The following is a 22907-nucleotide window of genomic DNA, read 5'->3' on the forward strand; positions in this document are numbered from 1 at the left end:
CTGGATTCCTTTTCACCTCCCTTTCCACCTGTGCCTGTGTCATTTTTTCTAGATTTTACTCTTAGGGCAGATGCAGTTGTGTTCTTCATTTCACGTGACAGCAAACCTTTGTCCTTGCGCCTTGGACTGCTAGCGTCTTTGATGGCTGTGTAACTGTGTCGCGCTCCACAGGGGAGCTGGCTGGGGAGAACACTTCCTGCCTCCTTGCCTGTCCTCCCCAGGACCGGCTGGTGCTGTGGGAATCTGGCACCTGGACCAGCCCCTGCTCGCCTCAAGTCCAAGCTTAAGTCCCTTGCCGCCTTTAGACGTGCTGAGTCCCTCCTTTGTTCCCGCAGGCTGCTGTGGCTTTCGAAGTAGACTTAAATCCTTTTTTCACACTGGCCTGCGAGGCCTGGGGATTTACCTTTCCCTGGGCTTCCTGTTGAGTTCCGTGAAATCCCACACAGGGAAGGGTGATTAGGTTGCCTTGGGAGAGGCCGGGCCCAATTCCTTTTAGGGTTCTTTCCAAGTTATTGGCTGAGGGCCATTGGGGTCCAGTTGGCAAACCTTCTGTTCAACTAGCTGTGCAGAGACTCCTGAATGCCTTCAGCCCCACACAGCTGGCTCAAAGATCAGGGTACTTGACATTGGATTTTCTTCGACTAAAAATGGGCAATAGGATGGGGAGTCCTGACGTCCAAGAGGTGGCCATGAACTAACTGAAAGGAACTTCTCTAAGGCCTTCCTGTTCAGAGCAATCCTTAAGTCCGCTCACATGACCGTCAGTCAATACAGTCAACGGCTAAGATGTTCATCTGTAAGAGAAAGTGACAAAAATTATGATCATGGAATATTTTGCAGCTACTAACACATAAAATTGAGCTAGGCACTAATAGATTTTGACTTGGAAAAAGCAGTCCAGGGAGGAGAAAGTGGTGTGACCCTTTTCTCTAACTGGACTGTCCCCATGTGTGTGCACCAGCGGGGGGCGGGCTTTAATTTCTACTTTATACATTTCTGCATTGAGATTTCTTAGCAGGTATAACATCTGAAATATTTCAAGTCTTCAAAATTTCTGTTTATAAATCCAAGCCTGGCAGTTCTCATTTAATACAGATTTGCAATTCTAAAACATGGAGCTCTGATTCCTTTAAGCCAGCGGGTCCTCATCCCCCAGGGCACATGTGCACATGCGCCGCTGGGTCCCGGCTCTGGAGTTTCTGATTCAATAGGTCAGAGGCAGGGCGCTGGCATTTGCATCTCTAGCAGATGCTGCTGACCTGCTGGTCCGGGGACCCCACTATGAGAACCACCCCTGGGAGCCTAATTACTGGAGAACATCCCTATAGCCTCTAACCCCTGTAGAAATGTTACGGGACTTTTGCCCTTGCTCTTGACCCAATGAGTTTGCATTGTTTAACTTGGGGTGTTTGAGGTCTCACATCCATCCACAGGTGGCTGCAGGTCTTGCCACTGCTAAGACACCCTCTTGTTGGGTTCCTTGGGCTGCCCTGCGAGGCCCTAACCTGCGCTGGCTAAGTGTGTTCCTACACCCTTTCAAGTGTCCCCTGTGTCAAAGGGGGGACATGGGGCAGGGAGCAGCATGGATTAAGACCTGTCTGTCGTCCCTTGCTGTGTCCAGGGCTTTAGCTGCATGATTCCACATTGAAACCATGAGTGCTGCCCCTTCCCCTCCCGGGACACCCCCGCAGTGGTTTGAAAGCATCACCTGGGGCTGCTGGGGGGCATAGGTGGACCCAGGCCCCTCTAACTCTCCAGGCAGCTGGCCCCTCACGTCTTTCTGTGAGGCACATCCTCCTGAGGCCTTAGGTCTCCTCCTGGTCTGCCTTGCACTCATTCTTCCGTGAGGGACATGGGGTGCCCAGGGGCCCACTGTCAAGGATGACCTTTCCCAATTGGCACATTCACTGGAAGAGGCCAGAGTGTCACCCACTCCTACTCAGGCCTCCGGGCCCTGAAGCAGGGGCCTCCTGAGGGAGCCCTTGTTCCCCTTGAGAGCCCAGGGACCCTTGTCCGGGAAGCTGAGCCTTGCTTTTTTCAGGGCCAAGAGGGCTCACTGAGGCCGCCCAGTCCACCTGGGGCTGGAGAGGTGGGCTGGCAAGTTCTGCCCCCGGCCACGTTGGGCCAAGGGTGGGCCAGTCCTCGGGCTCACCCCCAAGCAGTGGCCATGCGTCACCCCGCCCCACCTCCCTGATCCCTTTCTGAGGCACCCAGCTCCCATGTGGGCCAGCCGTGCCCCTGGCTGGTGATGCCAGGGTCCCACAGTCTAGACTTCATCTGCACGGCCCCCTGGACCCTCATCTGCTGCTTTCCTGGTGAAGCTTTTGGGAGGGTCACTGTGTGTCACTGAGGTCCTGAATAGGGCTTTGTCAGAACGAAGTGAGGCTGTTGCCATCACAACCTTGACTGCCTGCAGCCCTCTTTATTTTAATTTTCAGTCTCTGTATGAATGTAATGCTGATTTCCCAGGGGCGAGGCTCAACTGATTTGAGCCTTTTCTGAAAGTGCCATGAGTAATCTGGGTCCTTTCGTAGGTGTTTACAGCAGGTGCATTTTTGGTCTTTTGAGGTCAGAGGCTAGAGCTCTGGACCGTGTGGGATTTTCTCTCCGAAAGCACTTGTCAGAACTTTCCAGAAGGGTCCAATACTTTTCACCGGTTCTAGGGGCAGAGCCTTACTTTTATGTCCTGCTTGAACAAGGCACAGCTCTCCTGAGTTTTCCCAGGTGTCTCTGTTCAAGTGGGCAGGCAGGATGGGTTGATCGCGACCACATGTCACATGTCCTGCCATCGGGGGGCCCCTTTACGGTTGGTGGGGGTGCTTCATAGCCAGGCTTGCACAGCACATGCCCTGAGTGTGTTCCCAAGCCCTGGCTCACAGGGGTGCAAAATCCTCATCAATAGGCGAGCCAGGCAGCTTGCCACCAAGCTGCGGTGGTTGCATTCTGATATAATAACAGATCGCTTGCTCAGGGCATGCTTATTTTGCAAAACCCTGGGCTGCAGCCACCCATGCGTGAGATGGGGAGGCGGAGGAAGGGTGCTTATTTGATCTTCAGGTGAAAGGAGGCTTTATAAATAGGTCACCTTGTTCCACATCCTGAATTTCATTCTTTCCCCGTCTTGGGTCAAAACAATGATTTTACTGTTCTGGGGTCAGTCGGACACACTGAGGGGAAACTTCACTAAAAGGAGGTGAGTGTGTGTCTGCCACTGTCTGGTGGCCCCCCTCTGTGTGTCCCCTACCACCCCACCCACCCCACCCATTTGTCACCAGTCACCTTGGATGTGTCCACAACAGAGTACTGCTTGTTCAACAAACTTTTTCTTAAACAACAAAACAAAATGATACTTTTTGGTAGAGGTGGGACTCCAGCCAATGGATCTAAAGAGCTTTTTTGGGAGGCAGAAATGCAATGCTGTGGCATTAATTGAAGGGATGGTGTGGAGTTCCAGGCAGCTCCTGAGCGTGCTGTCCTGTTTGAGCTGAGGGTTGAAGTCATTAGTCCTCCGCAGTCTCTGTGCTGAGCCTCCCTCCTGGCCTCCTCGCCTGGCCTTTCACAGAATCTGTGCAGCCTCTGTGCCAGGGTTTCAGATTTCGGGTTTCAGGTCAGGGAAGTTGGTCCGGTCTCCTTGGGCGCCAGTGGAGACAGTGGCCACCCCATTTTTACTGGGCAATTAACGTTTGTGATTTAGAAACATTGTCACGGGAAGTCTTAGGAGAAATCACTGTAGAAATAATGTCCCTCTTAGGGATGGCCTCAGAGCTATACCTGGGAATTCTTGTCCTTTATTTTAAATGCCCTTCTGTTGACTGTGTGTATCTTTATGGGTAAATTAAACATTTATCCTGTGCTTGCTTTATTAGAAGGGACACATGTGGAGAGCCTTTAGAAACTGCTTTGGGGGACCCCTTGTTCTCGTGAGTGTAATGTGTTTAAATCAGTATTTTTCAGCTTTTTGTTCTTTTGTCTGTGTGCTTAACAATCATTTTCATTATGAAGGTAATACAGTACATGCATTTAAAAAAATACAATTCAAAAAGTGTTTAAAGTGTACATGTCTTTCCTCCCAACCCACCCTCCAGGATTAGCCATTGTGAAAGGTTTTGGTATATTTATTCTTCTAGACCTTTCTCTGTGCCTACAAACACATGTGCACTGATAGAATCTTTTTAAATTCTGTTCTTACAGAAATGGGATCATGCTCTGCATATTGTTCTCCCATTTGCTTTTTAGAATGTAACAGCATCATGTTACATTTTATGTTAAGTCAGCACATCGGAGGGGCTGCCTTCTTCTCTCCAAGGCTGCTGGAGTTCACGGTGCCTCGAATGTCTTTGTTCAAGTGTCTGTGGGAAGGGCTGTCAGGTTTTGTAGATAAGACCCCTGGAAGAGCGGTTGGTGGGTGACCACTGGGTGTTTTACACCTGGGTGGGGACTGCCGCATGGCAGCTGCATGCCAAGGTCCATCTGTCTTGGACACACACCCACACATCAGTGGCCTTCCCTCTCCACATCCTCTTCAGTCCCTCTCAACCTTCTTTAACCCTGTGCGTCCCTCAGGGCTCGCTGTCCCCTCACTGCTGGTCCTGCCAGCATCCCTTTTCTCTGGGACTTGGAGAATGAAAACAATACATGTATCCCACAAGTGTCCTGCACCCCCTTGTGCCCCAGAGGCATGGATATGGCTGTGCCCACTCCCTCCCTACTCAGAGAGAACTGCTGCTCTAGATCATTAAGGCTTGGATTATCGTGGGACTGCCCTCCTGGCCCAGGCCTCAGACCCCCAGACAGGCTTCAGGGATGCCCTTGGCTCCTCCCACCCTCCAGAGATCAGCAGCCAGTTCTGGGCTTCCTTCCCTAGCCATCTACCAATTCTGGCTGGGCTGCCTCTCCACCGAGGGCAGGGCAGAACCCCTTGGAGGAGAGACGAGAGAGGAGATGGTCTGCAAGCTCTGTTTTTCCCTTGCGCCAGTAAATCCTCCCCCGGAGCAGCCTCTTGATAGGAGCCCTGGTACCTGGGCCTTGGACTGAGACCACCTTAATTGGCTCTCCTTGGAGGAAGAAGCTTCGGGAAGCTCGTCTACTTAGAGCCCGAGGGCCCCCTGGAATTCCAATGTGGAGAGGTGGCTCTAGTGGTTCGTGGAGCCCCGTCCTGTGGCAGCTGCCGGGGTCACTGGGTAGGAGGCTTTTGCCCATTAAAGGGACTCAGAGGCATCCCCTTATGCAATGAACCACAAACTGATTTTGACTCAGCAGGGATGATGTGTGTGCGGCCTCCGTGGCGGGGTGGGAGTGAGGGTGAGGTTCTCTGCAGGGGTGAGAGGGCCAACCAGGTCAAACCTCAAGGCTTAGTGGTATCTGTCCCTCCCCCTCTGTCCCAGAGCTTGCCTTTCCATTGACACTAGTGTAAGTAAATGCAAAATCTTGAAGGCGTGCCAAAATTCCAGGGCGTGTGTGTGCATGCTCCTGGTCCCTCTTTAGGGGAAGACGAGTCCTTTTGTAGGGCCGGTATAAGAAGTGCAGGTGTCCCTGCCCTGTGGCTGTGACCATCGTGTGTGTGATCTTGCCTCACTTCCGTTGTGCGCCCCCCACCCAGCCCTCCTGCGTTGGACAGCTGCTACAGCCACGCACCTGACGTTGAGACCGGGACAGGACCTCCTCTCTCTGTCCCATGGCATGCTGGGACCAGTGTGGGCCAGGCTGGGCCAGGGGGTGGGTGAGTGGGAGGAGGAGGGACCTGCTGACCTGTGGCCAGTGCAGTGTGAGGTGAGGCCTCGGGGGCACACTCTCTCAGTGTCCCCACCACAGCCGCTCCTCACGCAGGCAGATGTGACCACGCACACCAGACAAGCGGCAGACATACGGCCAGGGGGCGGCGGGGGGTGGCCTGCCTGCCACTCCAGGTGGGGAAGCTGTCCACATGGCATTTCCTGAACCATGTCGGTGACTGGCACCGACCGGCCCTGGCACCGTCTCTGGAACCTAGACCCCAAATCAGATGCCATTCGACTTTATGACTCACATTCTCTCCAGCGGTTGTGCAAAGACTGTCCTCTCTTCTGTGCTCCCCAACCCACCCTTTCACGGCTGCTTTTCTCCTTTGACCCCCTTTGGTCTTCAATCTGATTTCACCAAAGAAAAATATTGCTGGAAGCTCCCAACCCAGAACGACTGGCTGTCTCCCCATCACCTGCAGTTAGAGGGCCTTTGAACATATTTTATTTACTTTGCGCAGACACATGGGTGTGTGTGTGTGTGCGCCTGTGTACATGCGTATTCTTACTCCTGGTTGAAGTACTCATCCTGCTGCATTTGAATCTGTTGACAAGGGTAACGACCCACCCAGTAAGCACACGAGTCCCCTGTCCCTGCCGGAGCCCCGGGGCACACTCGTGTTCTCCCCCTTCTCCAGGTGTGTCTTTGGGATGCACTGGACTCTGGAACCTGTGTGTGACCTGCCCCTGCAGCCCCAGGGACTGAGGTCAGAGGGGAGGGGTGAAGCCAGGAATTTGTCTGGAGGGTGTACTTGAAACAGGCATGCTGAGGAGCCGGCAGATGTGGTTTGGGGCACATCGTGGCTAATACACAAATGTGCTCCCTGGGAACAACTCCCTAGGAGAGAACAAAGAAAAGCAGGAGCTGTGGGCAGGGGTGCTGAGTGTCTGTGCACGTGTGTATGTGTGCATGGCTGCATGTGATGGGTGGGTAGTGGTGACAGCCACAGGGCCATCGCTGACCTCCGTGTCTCTGTTCCAGCCCTGCAGGGCTATTCACAACCACACTCTCTGCACCTTCTGTGGCTTTGCTTCTCTGAATGGGGACAAAGGCTGGGGCTTCCCACCTTGTGGAGACTCACCAAGGACCCACTGTGCCATCCCAGGGCCTGACAGTCTGTGGCAACTCTAGGTCCTACAAGGCCTGGTGTCTGCCTTTGCTTCTCAGAAGGCCCTGATGGGTCCCAGACCTAGGACCCATTCCTCTTCTACCCCCTACCTGAAGTTTGGTGCCTACTGGGGACTCCCTCTTGACCCAGTATTAACAGGAACTGCGGAGTTCAAACCGGCATCTCTGTCACTCAGCACCTGTCCGTGAGGCAATCCCCTCCAGCCCCCACCCCAGCTCCATGTCCAGGTATTTCAGCGACAGTGTCAGCAGTTCCACATGAGTTTAGAGCAGGGATCGGCAAACTCTGGCCTGGGGGCCGAATCTGGGCCACTATCTGGTTTTGTAAATAAAGTTGTATTGCCCATTCATTTGTGTATTGTTTGGAGAGCCTAGAATATTTACATCTGGCCGCTTAAAGAACAATTTTGCTAGCCCCTGGCTTAAAACGGACCTTAAACTTGATATGCTCTAGCCCAACATTGCAAGCACTTGGGTCTTGTCCCCAGGACAGCATCCACGTGTAGGACCAGGTGCAGTAACCAAGAAAGCGGACAACGGTGATCTTTGTTCAGGGTACAGAACATGGTCTAGAAAATAAAAATAAAAGCAAAAACAACAGTGGAAATGCCAGTTGCACCAGATCCTCTCCATGTTACGGTCTCAGTTGATCTTAGGTAAGGGGGGGTCTCCAGTCTTTCAGAGGAGCAAACAGAAGCTCCGAACAGCTGAGGGCAAGTCCTTGGCAGCGGCCCAAGCCACCGCTGGGTGCATGAATTTCTCCCAGGATTGGAAGCCCCAGGAGAAGGGCTCGTAGAGGAAAGTAGAATGGGGAGGCAGGTGGAGCTCCTGGGGAACCCTGAGAACGGCAGAGAGCTGTGAACTTAAAAACAGAAGGAGGAGGGTAGCTGGATGGCTTCAGTGGCCTTCAACAGTAAGGAGGTGCCGGGTGTGGAAAGCAGGAAGCCAATGAGAAGAATGTGTCAGCCTTAACCGTGGCCTGGACACGGGGCAGCCACAGACAGGCACCAGGTGAGTGAAGAGTTGTCCTAGGGTTACCATGGCAATTGACCGCCTAGAAGGTGACTCAGATGGCAGGATGGCCCAGAAGCAGCAGAGCAAGTGGCCTCAGCCAGGCCCTGGGGTGCCCTTGTGTACACTCACCTGGCGATGCTGCAGGCACCCTTACCTGCCCTCCTGGCTCCTCAGCCTCTCCCTTTCAGGGACACATGGTCACATGGTCCCTTTAAGGTCGCCTGGTCCAGGGGCCAGAAGGGGTCCTCCCTCTTGGATGGTCTCCAACACGGGGGCCCAGGAAAGTAGAAGCTTAGTGGAAGGGCATGTGAGTGGACTTGCTTGGCCACTGGATTCGGAGGTCATGGAGTCTTGGAACGAAGAGAGCTTGTGGACCTGACCTGGGCAAGCAGCCGACGGGCCACTGAGAGGTCATGCTGGCTTTCCTGATCACTCTTTCTGAGGCAGACTGACCCGCTGCCTCGATCCCTTCCCAAAGCTGGCTAATCCTTCCCTCCTGCAGCGACTGCCTCGACTTGAGATGATTCCTTCCCACGTCCACGTCACGTTTTCCTGCTGCAGCCGTGGCGCACTCTGCCTTCAGGGGAGATGGTGTGCAGGGCCCCAAGTCTAGCTCAGGGGTTGGCCAACTACAGACCAGCCTGTTTTGTACATAAAGTTTTGTTGGAACTCAGCCATGCTTTATGCCCCGTCTGAGGCCGCTCTCATGCTACAAGGCAGAGTTGAGTAGCTGCACAGACTGGTCCACAAAACCCGAAACACTGGTTATCTAGCCCTTTGCTGATCCCAGGTAGTGCTGAAGGGGGCCTTCTGTGAGCCCAGGCCCAGGTTTCCTGGCCTGAGAGCCCCCTGCTTTTTCCCTGCTGGGAACAACCCTAGTTCTGGAAAGTTCTGAACCCTCTCTGCTCTCCCTCTCCCCCTTTCTTGCCCCCACTGTGCGGCCTGTCCCCCTTCTCCGTATCTGGCCTGGCCACTCTTCCCCCGATTTTCCCCCTCCAGCTCCTGTTACGATCCTCTCCACTCCCACCTATTTCTCAAGTACTTAAAATGGATGTGCTGGAAGGGCTTCCCCCCGCCTTCATCTCCCAAAGACCCACCTGCCCAGTGACTCCTCTCCCCTCCAGATCCTGCTACCTGTTCCTGTGGTGGGGGCGGGACTTCCTTCTGGGAGAGTCCCTCCGGTGTGACAGAACAGGCAGCAGGGCAGTGGCTTTCTGCTTCTGGAAGCAGTAAAATAAACTCTCTCAGCTCAGTCCCTCCCCATCCCCCCAAAGGGCTGACCTGTGTCCCCACAGGGCCCTGCCCAGAGAGGGCCCTGGGCATCACCCAGTGGCGGGGTGACAGGCAGTGATGGGTGCTTCTGACTCTGGAAGCACCTCAGACCCGTCTTCCCGAGGCCCAGCAGATGCTCAGGTGGAGGCTGGGTGGTGTGGCAGAGGGCCAGGGGAGGCCGCAGCCAGGTGGGCCAGCCTCTGCTGTCCCAGGACTGAGCCTCCACCTGAACAGGCTCTCCCTGCCCGCCCTCATCCCCACCCCCAAGGCCTGGTGAGCAGGCCCCGAGCCAGGGGTGCCCCCTCAGCAGGGCCACAGGGCCAGTCCTGGAGGTTTCTGTGGCTCTCAAGAGTTCATAGGACTGAAGGCTGGAAATAGGGATTGTTCTGGGAGATCCGGGCCATGAGGTTCAGAACTTCCCAGAACTGGGGTTGTTCCCAGGTGGCAGAGGGACACCCTGGCTCTGTACTGGCTGTGCACAGGACACAAGAGGTTCTGCCTGTCTGTGAACAAATGTTGCCTTGGCAAGTGAGGGAGCCCTCCGTTCTGCACCAGAAAGGGAGGGCGAGAAGCACGGCCTGCCTGCTGAGATAGGGGTCCAGTGTCCCCACCCGGGAATGTCCATTCTGCTGAGAGCCAGCCTCCAGGGGTCCTGGCTGCCCTGAAGACTTCATCTCAGGGGGTGTCTTACTTGGGAGGGCCGCAGTCCCCGGTCAGCTGGAAGCCCCGAGAGAGACCCCAGCCCCACTCGGGTCTCTTCCCTCCTCCTGGCCTTGCTGGCCCCAGGTGGCCAACAGAGAGGCCAGTGGTTCCAGGGTCCCACCCTCATTTCTCCGTGGGTGCTCTATCCCGGGTGGAAAAGCAATCCACCAGCTGCAGGGAGGCCTGTGGCCTCCCTCAGGCCCCTTTGTATTATTCTCTTCATCCTGGGCACCTTGGTGCACCTTGGAACGAGTGCCCCACCTGACTCTTCCCAGCAGCCGGGCACCGATGGCCTCTCCCCCCAGCACCTCCTCTGCATGCTCACTGGGTTGCCTTTATTTAGCCAGGAGCCCACCTTCTCCCTCGTCTGGTCGGTCCTAGGAGCCTGTTGCCCGCCTTCCATAGGTTGAGGAGGTTCATGATGGCAGAAAGAACCTTTTCTCTTGAGTGAGGCTCAGGGAACCAAATGGCGTGTTATCTTCCGCTATCCAAGACTGGACACTGAGGCCAGGAACGCAGGTGTGCTCAGTCCTGCTCGCCCCACATCTGAGCCCCCCGCCCTCAGCTGTAGCCCTCCTGGCGCTGCTGATGGAGAGGATGGACAGCTGCAGTGCCTCCTGTCCTCCAGCCCTGTGGCCTGGATCTCCCTCAAAGGAGCAGAGAGATGGTGAAGCTGAAGTGCAGTGTGGCTCCTGGGGCCTAAGGAGCCAAGCATTGACTGCCGATTGGAGGGCGTAGGTGGGAAAGGGTGCTTTTTGTCTGAGCTTTGGTCCTGAACCACCTGGGAGCTGAGGGGTGAATGCCTCCGTGCCCACCTGGCCCAGGGCCGGCTCAGGGACATTGGAAAGGGTGTTGCTGGAGGTCCCAGGTCCAGGTGGGGCATGGGACCTGCTGGGAAGTTTGCCGCAGCCTTGGGGAGCACTGAGCCAGAGGTCCCTGGGGCCTTCCAGCCAAGCGCACCCAGACCCTCCCCGAGCTTTCTACTTACCCTGGGTTCCCCTCCTTGGCGTGAACCGGTGATGCGTGTCAGAGGTGGCTGTGCTGGGAGAACAGCCCCGACAGCTTCTGCTATCTCTTAGGGCTTCGCCTTCCTTCCCAACAGCAGGGACGGGAAATAAGCCGCTTTTTGCTTTGACCAACGAAGATGCCCACTGCATCGGGGCCATGCCGACTCCACCCTCGCCCTGGGGAACGTGATGAGGTGTTTGGTGGCGGCTGAGTGAAGCATGATGCCCAGCCCCCAAGCCCTCTTCTCCGTGCAGACTGCCAGGTGGACAGCCCCTCTCCTTCATGACAACGTAGGCACACGGACAGTGCGGGGTTTCCCTCCGTGCTGAGGCTCCGGCCTGCCCCGTATCGGGTGTGGTGGAGGCCCAGAGCCCGTTGCTGGGCTGTGTTCACATGGTCGGCCACGCACTCCCAGCTCACACTTCCCCTGCTTCCCGCTCCACTGCTCACCCTGCCTCCTGTTTTTCCTTCCATCCATCAGGTAACGCAGAAGCCGCACAGCTTGCAGAGGCCACCTGGCAACCTTCTTCAGGAATCCTGCCTGGGCCTGATCAGACAGCCGGAGAAGAGGCCCCGCGATTGATGAGTCTGACTTGGGAGTCAGTGACAAGGTGAAGCCCCAGACCAACATGGGTCAGAAGGTCACCGGAGGGATCAAGACCGTGGACATGAGGGACCCCACATACCGGCCCTTGAAGCAGGAGCTCCAGAGCCTGGACTACTGTAAGCCCACCCGCCTGGACCTGCTGCTGGACATGCCCCCTGTGGCCTACGATGTCCAGCTGCGCCACTCCTGGAACAACAACGACCGCTCACTCAACGTCTTTGTGAAAGAGGATGACAAGCTGATCTTTCACCGGCATCCAGTGGCCCAGAGCACAGACGCCATCAGAGGGAAAGTGGGGTACACACGTGGGCTGCATGTGTGGCAGATCACGTGGGCCATGAGGCAGCGGGGCACGCACGCAGTCGTGGGGGTGGCAACGGCAGATGCCCCCCTGCACTCCGTCGGGTACACGACCCTCGTGGGGAACAACCATGAATCCTGGGGCTGGGACTTGGGGCGCAACCGGCTTTACCACGATGGCAAAAACCAGCCGAGCAAAATGTACCCGGCCTTTCTGGAGCCGGATGAGACGTTCATTGTGCCCGATTCCTTTCTGGTGGCCCTGGACATGGATGACGGGACTCTGAGCTTCATTGTGGATGGACAGTACATGGGAGTGGCTTTTCGGGGACTCAAGGGCAAAAAACTGTATCCTGTAGTGAGTGCCGTCTGGGGCCACTGTGAGATCCGCATGCGCTACTTGAATGGACTTGACCGTAAGTGTCCTCTGCACTGAGGTGGCAGTGTCCCCAGACTCTCTATATCCCGAGGATCCTGGCTTAGATGGGCCAAAAGTTTACACAGTCATTGAAATTAAAATGTCTTTAAGAAGACATCCCAGGGTATTCAGATTCTCAGAGGTGACTCTTGCCTGCCTCTGGTTAAATGAAGAATTCTAGCTGGAGGGTGCAAGGTTACCTGGCAGCACCTCATGGATGGATGGATGGATGAGTGGGTGGGTGGATGGATGGATGGATGGATGGTCTTTGTTAGATGGGGTTTATTTCTGGTTGACCTGCCTCTAGAGTTGATTTATATAGTTGACCAAATTCTAGCACAATAGTTAGTATATTACTGAGCTGGGGTTTGTGGCCTTGGGGGTACTAGGGCCTCTAATGTAAATGAAAGCCAATGGCCTCTCTTGTTTGTTAGGCAGGTTTAGGGTCTTTCTGTCCTGGTGCTAGAAACTTCTGAATGACACGGTCCCCTGAGAGGGGCTTGTTCGGTCATGATGTCAGGGGGCCTTTGGAAAGGAGCACGTAGACTGGAAACAAGCGAGTCTGCTGCGGTCTCCACCTGTCCCTTTGGAAAAGGGAGTGGCCTTTCTTAGACCTTGTGTGAAAACAGCCCACAGGTGGTGACACCGTCCTGCTTTGGAAGAGGGAGGGCCCTGTGGCTTTATGGCTGGGAACTCATGGTGGCAGGTTTGGCCTGGCACCCAGTGATCTAACCCCACCCTGCAGGCCAGGTAAGTGGTGGGTGAGGCCCCTGCTGGGGTCAGGAGAACAGATGCTCTGGTCTTGTAGTTCCCAGACCCTCAGTTCATTCTGCCTGTTCCCTGCTTCAGCCCAGGAAGCCACCAGGGCCACTTGGCAGAGCAGACCACTGAACGTTTTCCCTTGGAAGCATCCACCTCGCTCCCGCCTCTGGCTTTGGCTGGGTGGTGTCAACAAGCCTTCAGGCAGGAGGGTGCCTACCTCACCTGTGCAGACCTGGGTGGGGACTCACAGTGCCCAGGGGCTTGAGTCCGCCTTGGGTACTCTTGTTTAATGATGAGGACTTCCCTCCCTTGCCACCCAAACTGAAATGCCGGGCAATGCCAGGGCCCCTGTGGCTTCCCGACTTCCCCAGGCCCAGTCAGACACAAATGGGCCCGCGCTCTGCTCTGCCTGTTGACTTTGGAGGCTCCGGAGGGTCATCTGTGAGGCTGGGGCAGTGTGCCTGGCCCGCTGCATGTGTGGGGGAAGGATAAGGTGCCACACGTGAGAATTGCCAGCCTTGACCTGCTTGTGCAGCTCAGTCCTAACTGAGAGAGCACCCCGTGCCCGAGAAGATGACTGTGTAAGGATGGGCAGTAAGGGCAGGAGCAGCCGCTGGGAGGCCGGAGAGGAGCCATGACGGTTGTCCAGAGGGAAGGGGGCAGGGGCTTGGGCCAGGGTGGGAGAGTTAAAATTGAGATGCTCACTGAACACCCCCAGGGGACTCTGCCAGTCTGGAGACAGGGTCCAGGGCAGTGGTCAATGCAGGAGTCACCCTTGGCTGGGCAGAGTTGGAAGCTTCAACCGCTGGAATAGACACCCGGGTAGTGAGGGGAGAGGTGTTGGTGGACGAGGTGGTGGGGAGGCACTGTGGGCTGCAGGGGTGGCTGGTGCCCTGGATGCCAAGGAAAGGGAGGGCTTCCGGAAGGACGAAGTGATGCCAGCTTGTCCTTTGATGCTGGCGACTGGGAATTTTCCATCAGCTTTGGCAACAAGGTGACCTCTGGTGACTTTGGCGAGAGAGAGTCTGTGTGGGGTGGGGTCAAAAGCAGACGGGGTTCGTTTAGAGAGGAGGGGCAGCTGGCATGCTCAATTCCCAGGGCTGCCGGAACACAGCCACCCATTGGGCAGCTGGAAGCAACAGAAATGTGTCTCCTCATCTCAGGAAGCTGGGTGTCCAGAATCGGGGTGTTGGCAGGGTTGCTTCATTCGGAGAGCTCTGAGGAGAGGTCAGAGCCCTGACCTGAGACATTTGTCCTTGACGTCCCAGGAGAGTCCTGGCCTCCCTCCTGGCTTCCGCTGCGGCCGGCCCTCCCTGTAGATGCGTCCCTCAGCCTCTGCTCCGTCTCCCATGGCCTTTTCTGGGCCTCTTCCTCTTCTCATCTGGGCCCTCGCTCCTCCAGTGCAACCTCAGCTTTATTAAGTACATCTGCAAAGACCCTACTTCCAAAAAAGGTCACATTCTGAGGTTCCAGGTGGTCCTGTATTGGGGACACTATTCTTCCCATTACGGGAGCCAGCAAGGATAGACCATTTCCACAAGATCTTGCCCCCTGCTGCCTGGGGAAGGGCAGGATAATGATAGCAGAGCCCAGAGCTCAGATGTGGGTGCCTGTCAGGTGAGGTCAAAGGGTATCTTACTCCTGCCCAGGAGGGTTTGATTTATCTTCCAAGGCTGCTGAGGACAGGGGAGTGTCACAGTGAGCAGGGTCTGTGGTCCCCCGGGGAGCAGGCCAAGACATGCTGGCAGGTCTGACTAGACCCGTCTTCTTGGCGGTGAGCCCGGACTGGGTTTTGCCTTCAGTCTTAGAGATGGTTCTGACCCATTACTGCTCCGTGAGGCATTTGGGAAGTGAAGTCGCCTATGCCCTCCCCCACCCCCATACCCAGCCACCAGGTCCTGGCCTCAGCAGGGCCGCCACATGTGTGCCCTGCCTGGGCGCTGAGCAGGTTTGGTCTCTAGGCCACCGTCCGCTGCACTCCAGGCAGACCCTCCCCAGCTGTGGCCCTGCCCCCATGCTGGCTACAGCAAGGTGGTGAGCTCCCAGTGTGTCCCCGTGTGACCTCCCACTGTCAGCCAGCTCTGACCAGAGGCCACTTGTTCTGACTCCTCCTCGGGTCTCAAGACCTCTGGTGCAGAAGCTACAGCCAGAGGGGCTTCTTGTCCCCTTGCTCTTTCCTGGGGTGAAGGGGTAGAGACAGCCACTGTAGTGGGGACACCAGGCCCAGCTTGGCCCCAGGCCTGCCCATCCCCTTCCCTAAAGGTGCAGAAGGAAAAGCCTATTTGCAGGCAGCAGACTGGCCGTCACCCAGGGAAGAGTCCTCGACTCATGGGTCCCCTGCCCCCACTGCTTTTAATGGCTTCTCCCACTAAGAAAGCGTCTTCCCTGCGGTTCAGCATTTTCAAATTCTCCCTTTTACGGCTCCCAGGTAAGTTCCGTGTGGTTTGTCATGATGGCAGTTTTAGGTAGGCTCAGCTCTTCCTCAGGAGCCTTTCAACCCAGGGACCTCCTCCTGGGGCACCTCACCCAGTGTGGCTCCTTCCTTCACCTCCATTCCAGGGTGCAGAGCTCCGGAAATGCTCCTCACGGGGACACTGGTCACCCTACCCTGCAGGGGCTTCCTTCCGAAGGAGGGAGCCATGTGGGTGGATGGGGCTGTTCTAGGCCCTGCCCCCCGAAAGGCTGCTCCTAGGAGGGCAGCAGGGAACGAAGGTGCCCATGCTACCTGGCCGGGGGTCAGGCGTCCTTCCCCCACTCGCAAGAACAAGGAAGGGATCAGAGCTGTGTTTTGCTACTTTTCTATAAGAATTGCTTAATGTAAAGGGGAAATGCACACGATCGTGGGAAGGCTGTCCTCCACCGTGACTTTCTAGAATCCATTTCACGGAGCATTTGCACCGCCAGCTGCTTGGGAGAGCAGTGAAGGCGACCGGTGGGAACATTGCTGAACCGGGGATACTTCCTGACCCGAAACATTTGTCCTTGACCTCCCAAACCCAGAGGTCACTGATTTAGCTCATGAACTAGACACAGCACTGGCCTCTGGAGTTTGAGTTGGGGTGTAGTCTCTCAGCCACAGGTGGGGGTCCGGGCTGCACACGCTCAGATCGGGCACCAGGTAACCACTTCGCCTAGAAATGCGGAAGTGGATGCATGGCCTCATCCAGCCCCTCCACCTTCTGCTCACATAAATAGCACCTGATTCACTTCTCGATTTCTTGTCTGCATTCAGCCGCCCCCTTGCGCATTCATACAAGCTATGTCAATGCCGAGTGCCTCGGCTTCCTGGAGGTGGGCATGGAATGAACTCTGCCTTTTTTGTTGGGGAACTTCCTTGGGGGATTTCGGTGGGCACTGGCTTTGTGGACGGAGCTGGATACTGAGCCTGCAGCCCCCAGTGGAAGTATTGAGGTCAGGGGAGACCTTCTTGGGTCCTGTTAATGACCAACCAAAATCTGTAGGACAGACGTTTTCCATGGCACAGTGCCCACATCCGGTTCTGTGGCAGTGCACCTGAAGTCTGCCCAGGCTTTGCAAAGCAGTCAGATCAGGGCCCCATCATTTTGCCCCTCCAAGATCAAGAGGGTGGGGGGAGTCCTGTTGAGGCCCCCAAAAGTGGACCCGTCCATGGGATGCCTGGGTGACTGGCTCACGATGTGTCACTGCAGCTGTTAGCTGCCACTTCTACAGCCTGTCTTGGAAGAGCTGGCAGGTCTAAAGGACAAAACCCTTCTGGCTTCATGACCCCTCCCTAACTGGATTATTCAGTGTGGCCCAAAGATGGTCAGGCAGAGGAAGCCCCCCATAACACATGGCTGCTCTCAGTGGGGGTGGAAGGAGGTCCTCACCCCTTTGGGTAAAGGACAAAGGGAGCTGGGAGCTTCCTCTGCACATTGGCATGAGAGCCAGAATTTGGGTATATACCCACGCTCCAGCCTGTGGCTCTCAGACCTTGGACCCCAACTCTCACCTCCTCAAGCCCGTTTTCCCATCTGTAGGTGAGGAACACAGTCCGCGCCAGGCACACGGTAGGTGCTCCACAGCCATAGCCTTGATGGGGGCTACGATGTTAATTTCAAGTATGCTGTCCCCTGAAGTAAGGGGGCGTGTGCAGGCCTCTGCTCTTCAGAACTGTTTCTTCATAAGAATATTCATGAGTTGGCCTGAAACCCATTAAGCCATGAGGGTGTGATGGGAACCCCCTCAGCCCTCCCTCCACAGCCCAGCAGGCCTCTCAGGCCACATTCGATGGCCCTCAGTACTTACTCAAGTGCTTTCAGCCACCAGGGGAAGTCCCGCACCTCCCAGTGGGGCTGAGCCCCGTCCTGGAGGGAGAAGGGGCCAGCCCCACACAGGGCACGTGGAGAGATCTCCTTAGCGCAGGAGTGGAAGCAGCCGAGTCCCCCCAACACACCCGGGCAGAAGGGCCACTCCTCAGTAGCATGTGCAGGCTGAGAGGTGCTATTAGGCAGTCTGGCCTTCAGCATATAGCTGGATGGGACTTGGGGAGCATCTGGTCCAGATTCCTCATCTTACAGATGGGGAAACTGAGGCCCAGGCGCCCGAAGTGACCTGCTCAAGGTCAGCTGCTGTTCATGGTAGAAGTGAGGAGCCAGCCAGGCAGGGCTGCCCAGGAGCAGGCAGGTGGCCTCACCAGGAGTCTGTGGAATCCTTGACCTTAAAGGGCAGAGGTCATTTAGTTCATCCTCCTGCATCCAGGCAGGGCTCCCTTTCATCATGCAGCGCTGTCCAGGAAAGGCCCCATTTCAAAGCTTTCCATGAAGAAACATTGACCATTTCAAGGCCTTCTGCTGTCTAGCTGTGGTGGTGGGTGGCCGTCAGGGATCCAGAGCAGTTGGGCTTTTAAAGCCTGGAATTTAGGAAATGCATTATCAAGCCTAAGATTTATTCTTTTTTAAAAATAAAAGCTTTGTTGAGATATAATTTACATGCCATGCAATTCCCTGGCCTCTGGTTTAGTCACGGTTGGGCAGCCATCACCATGGTCAATTCTAGAACACTCAGTGCCCAGGAAAACTCCAGCTCGTTAGCAGCCACTCCCATTTGCTCCTGAGCCCCCAGCCATGGGATTTGGTCTTCAGTGAGTGTTTTAATGTTATTCTTAATATTCTGAGACATGTTGGTGAATAGTAAAGAACTTTCACCACTTCTTATTGCTAGAATTGGGTGGCAAGGAAAACACGGGATTTTCTCAGTTTCTTGGTCTCATCATTATTTTGAAGAGTAAGGAGTCTCAATGTCAAAGGGAGACCATGGATGAAGCCACAGCTCTGCTCATTTCAGCTCTCGCCACATCCAAAACTGTGGGGTGGCCCTGCGCAGGTCCAGCGTGCCCACCTGTGCCTGCTTTCAGGGGAGAGAGCAAGGAACCAACTCCAGGGAGACGGGGTGAGCAGGGCCCACTGAGTCCCGGCAGCCTCCGGGGTCTTAGAGGGAGTGACTGCCAGACGACTCCTCCTAGGGCTGAGCCTCCCCTGCAGGAAGGCAGGGCCCAGGCCCTCCAGGGACACAAGGACCAGGGTGGCACTGCACGCTGTAGCTAAAGTCTTGAGTGCAGGTGCCCGAGGCAGCTCTGCTGGGAGCCCACCAGGTTTCCTGGTGGTGAGATGCCCTGATGGGGACTGGGGCTGCTGTGGCTCGGCTGACACTTCCAGTTTCCCTCTGCCTGGCTCTCGGCGTCCCACTGTCAGGTAGAAAGAAACGGGGGTATCTATAGATGCTACACCTTCAGGCCGTGGGGTCGCTTCCGCTCTGTCTCCTCAAACAAGTGTTTCTGGGCCAGCGTCTCCTACATCTTTGGCCCCATGGTTTGGTGGCTGAGAATTTGCGTGCTCGTCCCAGACTGCCGGGATCCGGACCCCGCCAGTAACCCCAGCACAGTGCCCTGTGCCTCAGCGCCCTCAGCTGTAGGGTGGAGATGATGCATACCCACCAGCCTTTGGGTTAGCAAAAAATGATTCCCTTCCTAAAAGCCTGTGTGGGGTCTGGTGCTGGTGGGGGGCTGGCTTCCGTGTGCCCCGAATAGACACACTGACGGCTGCTGCCTGTCAGTGGGTAAGAGCAGGGACTCCTGCCAGAGTGTGACCCTGGGCAAGTTGTTTGGACTCTGTCCTCTGTAAAATGCAGGTGATAATAAGGGGATTGTAAATCATTCATAATAAACCACTGGGATTAAATGAGTTAGTGTTTATAGACAGCTTCCAGGAGGCTTGGCCCAGACTGGGTTCTCTGTGTTTGCTATTAATAGTTAATATAAAATGGAAGATTATTAATTATTATCTGTGTATGAACACAAGTATTAATGATACTCTCGCTTTTGTTAGTATTGGTCATTCTAGAACCATCCAGCGCTGTGCTAACCCTCTGTCCTGTCCTCATTTCCCCAGCCGAACCCCTGCCCCTCATGGATCTCTGCCGCCGCTCGGTGCGCCTGGCCCTGGGGAAGGAGCGCCTGGCTGAGATCCCAGCTCTGCCGCTGCCCGCCTCCCTCAAGGCCTACCTCCTCTACCAGTGACTCTCCATCCAGATCGCCAGCGTGACCGCTGCCTGGTGCCACGCGGCCGAGCTGCTGCCGCACGCGCACCTTGGACCGGCATCCGGGCCGTGGGAGGAAGCCCCTGCCCCTGCCTGCTCCCCCGCTGCCTCTGAAGGACGCAGATGGCGCTCGGCACAGGCACCCCCCCACCCCCCGCGTGTCGGATCACGGCCCCTTCTTGGAAAAGGACACATAGGATAAACTCTGAGGAGGCCCTACCCTGAGCTCTGATCTGCCCTCAGGGCGGCAAGGGGTGCGCCCCCACCTGCCAGGTCCCAGGGTAGGGTGGCCAGCAGGAGGTGTGATCCCAGGGGTTTTAAGAGGTGCTTCCAGTGAGGGCTTGTGCCAAGACCGGCGGGGCCAGGCAATGGGGACCGAAGCTCAGGACATGAGAAACTTACCACGGACCCCAAGGCAGAAACCCAGACTGGACTTTCACAGGCACATGAGCTTCCAGCTTCAGTCCTGGCTGTCAGTGTCCCTATACCCTGTATTTATTCTTTAACAAAAGCCATTTATTTATTCCATTTAGAAAGGAAACCTTGTTTGGGGCACCCCTCTCCGGAGTGTCCTGTTGCTTTGCTTCCACCTGCCCCTCCCTGGGATGTGTGTGCCTCCCCTGTCCTTCTCGCTGGGCCATGTCTGTGGTGTGTCCCCACATGGGCACAAGGGTGTCTTTGTTTGAGTCCCTTAACCTACTGTTTCCAGGGGCTTTTGCTCTAGGGTCCGAGCGGGCCCATCAGGTAGCATGAGCCACACGTGCAATAGGAGAGTCTTGGGGCACCCATCTGCACAGGCTGCAGCTGCTCCCCGTGTCTTCAAATAGCCACTCACCACTTGGGCTCACCCTTCTTTGCAGTGGTTTTATTTCTTCCTCAGACCTAGTTTCCCAGAGGACCACCTGAACCAGGAAATGAGGATGAGAAGCCAGGGCAGGGCCTGGTGGGGCCGCCAGAGTAGAGTCATGCCCCATGGAAGCCAGCTCAGGTCTCTGCTGAGTGCCCCCGTCTGGGCCCTGGACCCACATGGAGCAGCCCCAGTACGTCACAGCCCCAGAGCCATGCACGGGGCAGGGCGAGCCGGGGCAGCCCGCAGAAGGGGGCCACCCCTTCCCTGCCACAGCCTCCCTCCCATGTAGCAGACCTACCACCACATTCACCGTGTCTTTTATCTTGAAGTCAGCACTCTCAGACTGACTTCTCTTCATTTCTGTACAGGTACAATAGATGACTTTATTTGTTTAAAATGTTTAATATATATACATACATATTTGTAAGAATTATGTTTTAAACAGCTGCTGTAGGGTACCTTTTTATAAAAAAAAAAATACGTCTTTTCAGTGGAATATATTTTTAAAGCACAAAATTGGTGCCAAGTCTGGGTGAGGAATATAAATTACCCTCTTATTAGTTTGAATCTTTTTTTCCAGAGGGGAGGAAACCTTACCTGTAAGACTTTTAGAGACGTGCCTCACTCCGGATTCGGGGTGGGTCATGTTCTGATGAATGTTGCACATGAGTGAGTCTCACTTACCCAGATCCCACCATGTCGCCTTGACCCAGCCGTCTCCCCCAGACACTGGATGAATTGCCAGGCTGTCGTCTCTGCACCTCCCACCCCAGCTACCCAAACCTCAACCCCCACCCTGCTTTCCTCTCTGCCCAGAACCTTGTGGCCTGTACAGTTTTGAAACTCCAGTTCTATTTTATGATGGTTGATAATAGTAACCTAATAAAGAATATATATTAAAACACAAAACCAGTTTTGAGTCCCTCTCTGTGCCTTGGGGGAAGGGAAAGAAGTGTGGCCAACCCCTCCAGGGTCCAGCCAGTTTCACTACCCATGGTGCTCAACAGATAATGAGGTGATCCCCAGGACCCCCTGGTAGAGAGTGGGGTGCCAGCTAGAGCCCTAGGTAAGGAGGGGAATCCAGGAGAGGTGATCCTAGAACATCCCGTCGTTTTCCAGAAGTTGGTGAGCCTGTAGCCCAGACCTGCCGAGCCCAGTAGGAAGGCTTCTACCCATTGTGGGAGCCTCTGGCTCGTCGATGTGTTATAAAGCTGGAGCCGACCGTGGGCTCTTCAGCAGCAGGGTAGGGGCCCAGGCGGGTGTCCCAAGTCCAGCTCTGGGTGCTTGGCGGAAGGACCTGGCCCTTCATCTTTGTGTCCTCAGTGCCAGGTGCGCAGGGATGCCAGGGGCCTTTGACAAGTGAACCTGTCCAGCCAGCCATTGTGGGTGGGGACCCCCCACTCCACTCCACCCCTCAGCTGAAAAGACAGGAAATTCAGGCTTATTTAGAGGATTGATGAGTGATAATGTGAATAGTCAAGAAATTTAACAAATAGTCTCACATGTCAAAACTAGTTTCCAAAGAATCGGCAAGAAGCATCTGGTGGTGCTGTGAAAAATGCTCTGGTCCGACGACCCAAGGCCCCTGGGACCAAAGTTGTACGTGCCTTTCTCAGCTCCCCCTGCCAGCTTTCCTGCATCAATAGGAAACCTGGGAGGCACTGGTTAAAATGCTCATTTTGGGGCCCTGCCTGAGATAGACTGAATCCAACATTTCTGGGGCCAGACCCAGGAATCTGCAGTTTTCTCGAACTTGCCAGGTGACCCTGCCTAAGAAAGTTTGGAGACCACTGTTTGCAGCTGTCAGCACTTCCTCTCAAACATTTGCTGGGTAAGGGGAAATTCTTTCATTCTGGTGGTGGGCTGGCCCAGAGACGAGCACAGGGGCTCCTGAGTCAGGCTGGGCCCAGATACTGGCTCTGCCCCTGGCTCACCGTGTGAGCTTGGTAAGTAAGATGGCAGTCATCAGGGCGCCCATCTCGTAGCAAGAATGAAATGAGGCTTTAGAACAGGGCCCCGCCTATTAGTGAGTGTGCAAGAAAATGCTTTGAAATCACATGCACTTCTGTTCTGAAAAATGGCAGTTCCTGGACTGTAATTGGTCTTCAAAGTGAACCAAACAGTCCTCAACCGACTTCCTGATAAATGTTTCTTCCTGGGTAAAGTCTTCGAAGATCAAGGTGGGTCCTGGGTGAAGGGACCCCTAGATGCCACCCCCCGATGCAGTCGGAGGAAAGGGGTGGTCTGGAATTATTTTTAGGTTGGAGTTCGTGTCTGGGTTGCGGCTGCAGTTGGAGCCCCGGCTTGCTTTGAAGGCAGTGGTGGGGGCGGGTGGGGGTGGCCGGAGGAGTCGGGTCGGGAGTGGCGGGGGCGGGGGTTGGAAACAGAGGGAAAACAAGCGTCTTTGTGCGGCTGGGAGACTGCTGGGGGCGCAGGGTTCCGTGATGAAGGGAGGGGTCTTCATAAAACCATCCTGCAGCCTGGCCCATGTGGTTGTGATTAATACCCTGCCT

The 22907-nt window shown here is 55.5% G+C and overlaps 1 protein-coding gene across 3 annotated transcripts in view; it reads left to right on the forward strand.

The window, feature by feature from the left end:
* Positions 1-21303, forward strand: part of SPSB1 (splA/ryanodine receptor domain and SOCS box containing 1) — a 61146-nt gene extending 39843 nt beyond the window's left edge. For all 3 annotated transcript variants that reach the window (XM_036999593.2, XM_036999592.2, XM_073233147.1), the window contains 2 exons: positions 11384-12225; positions 19397-21303. In XM_036999593.2, coding sequence (XP_036855488.1) covers positions 11532-12225; positions 19397-19524 — 822 coding nt within the window. In that variant the 5' untranslated portion in view covers positions 11384-11531 and the 3' untranslated portion in view covers positions 19525-21303. The remainder of the gene's footprint in view (positions 1-11383; positions 12226-19396) is intronic.
* Positions 21304-22907: the final 1604 nt, after the last annotated feature.

Source organism: Manis javanica, chromosome 4 (assembly GCF_040802235.1).
Source record: "Manis javanica isolate MJ-LG chromosome 4, MJ_LKY, whole genome shotgun sequence".
In the NCBI taxonomy this organism is placed as follows: Eukaryota; Metazoa; Chordata; class Mammalia; order Pholidota; family Manidae; genus Manis; species Manis javanica.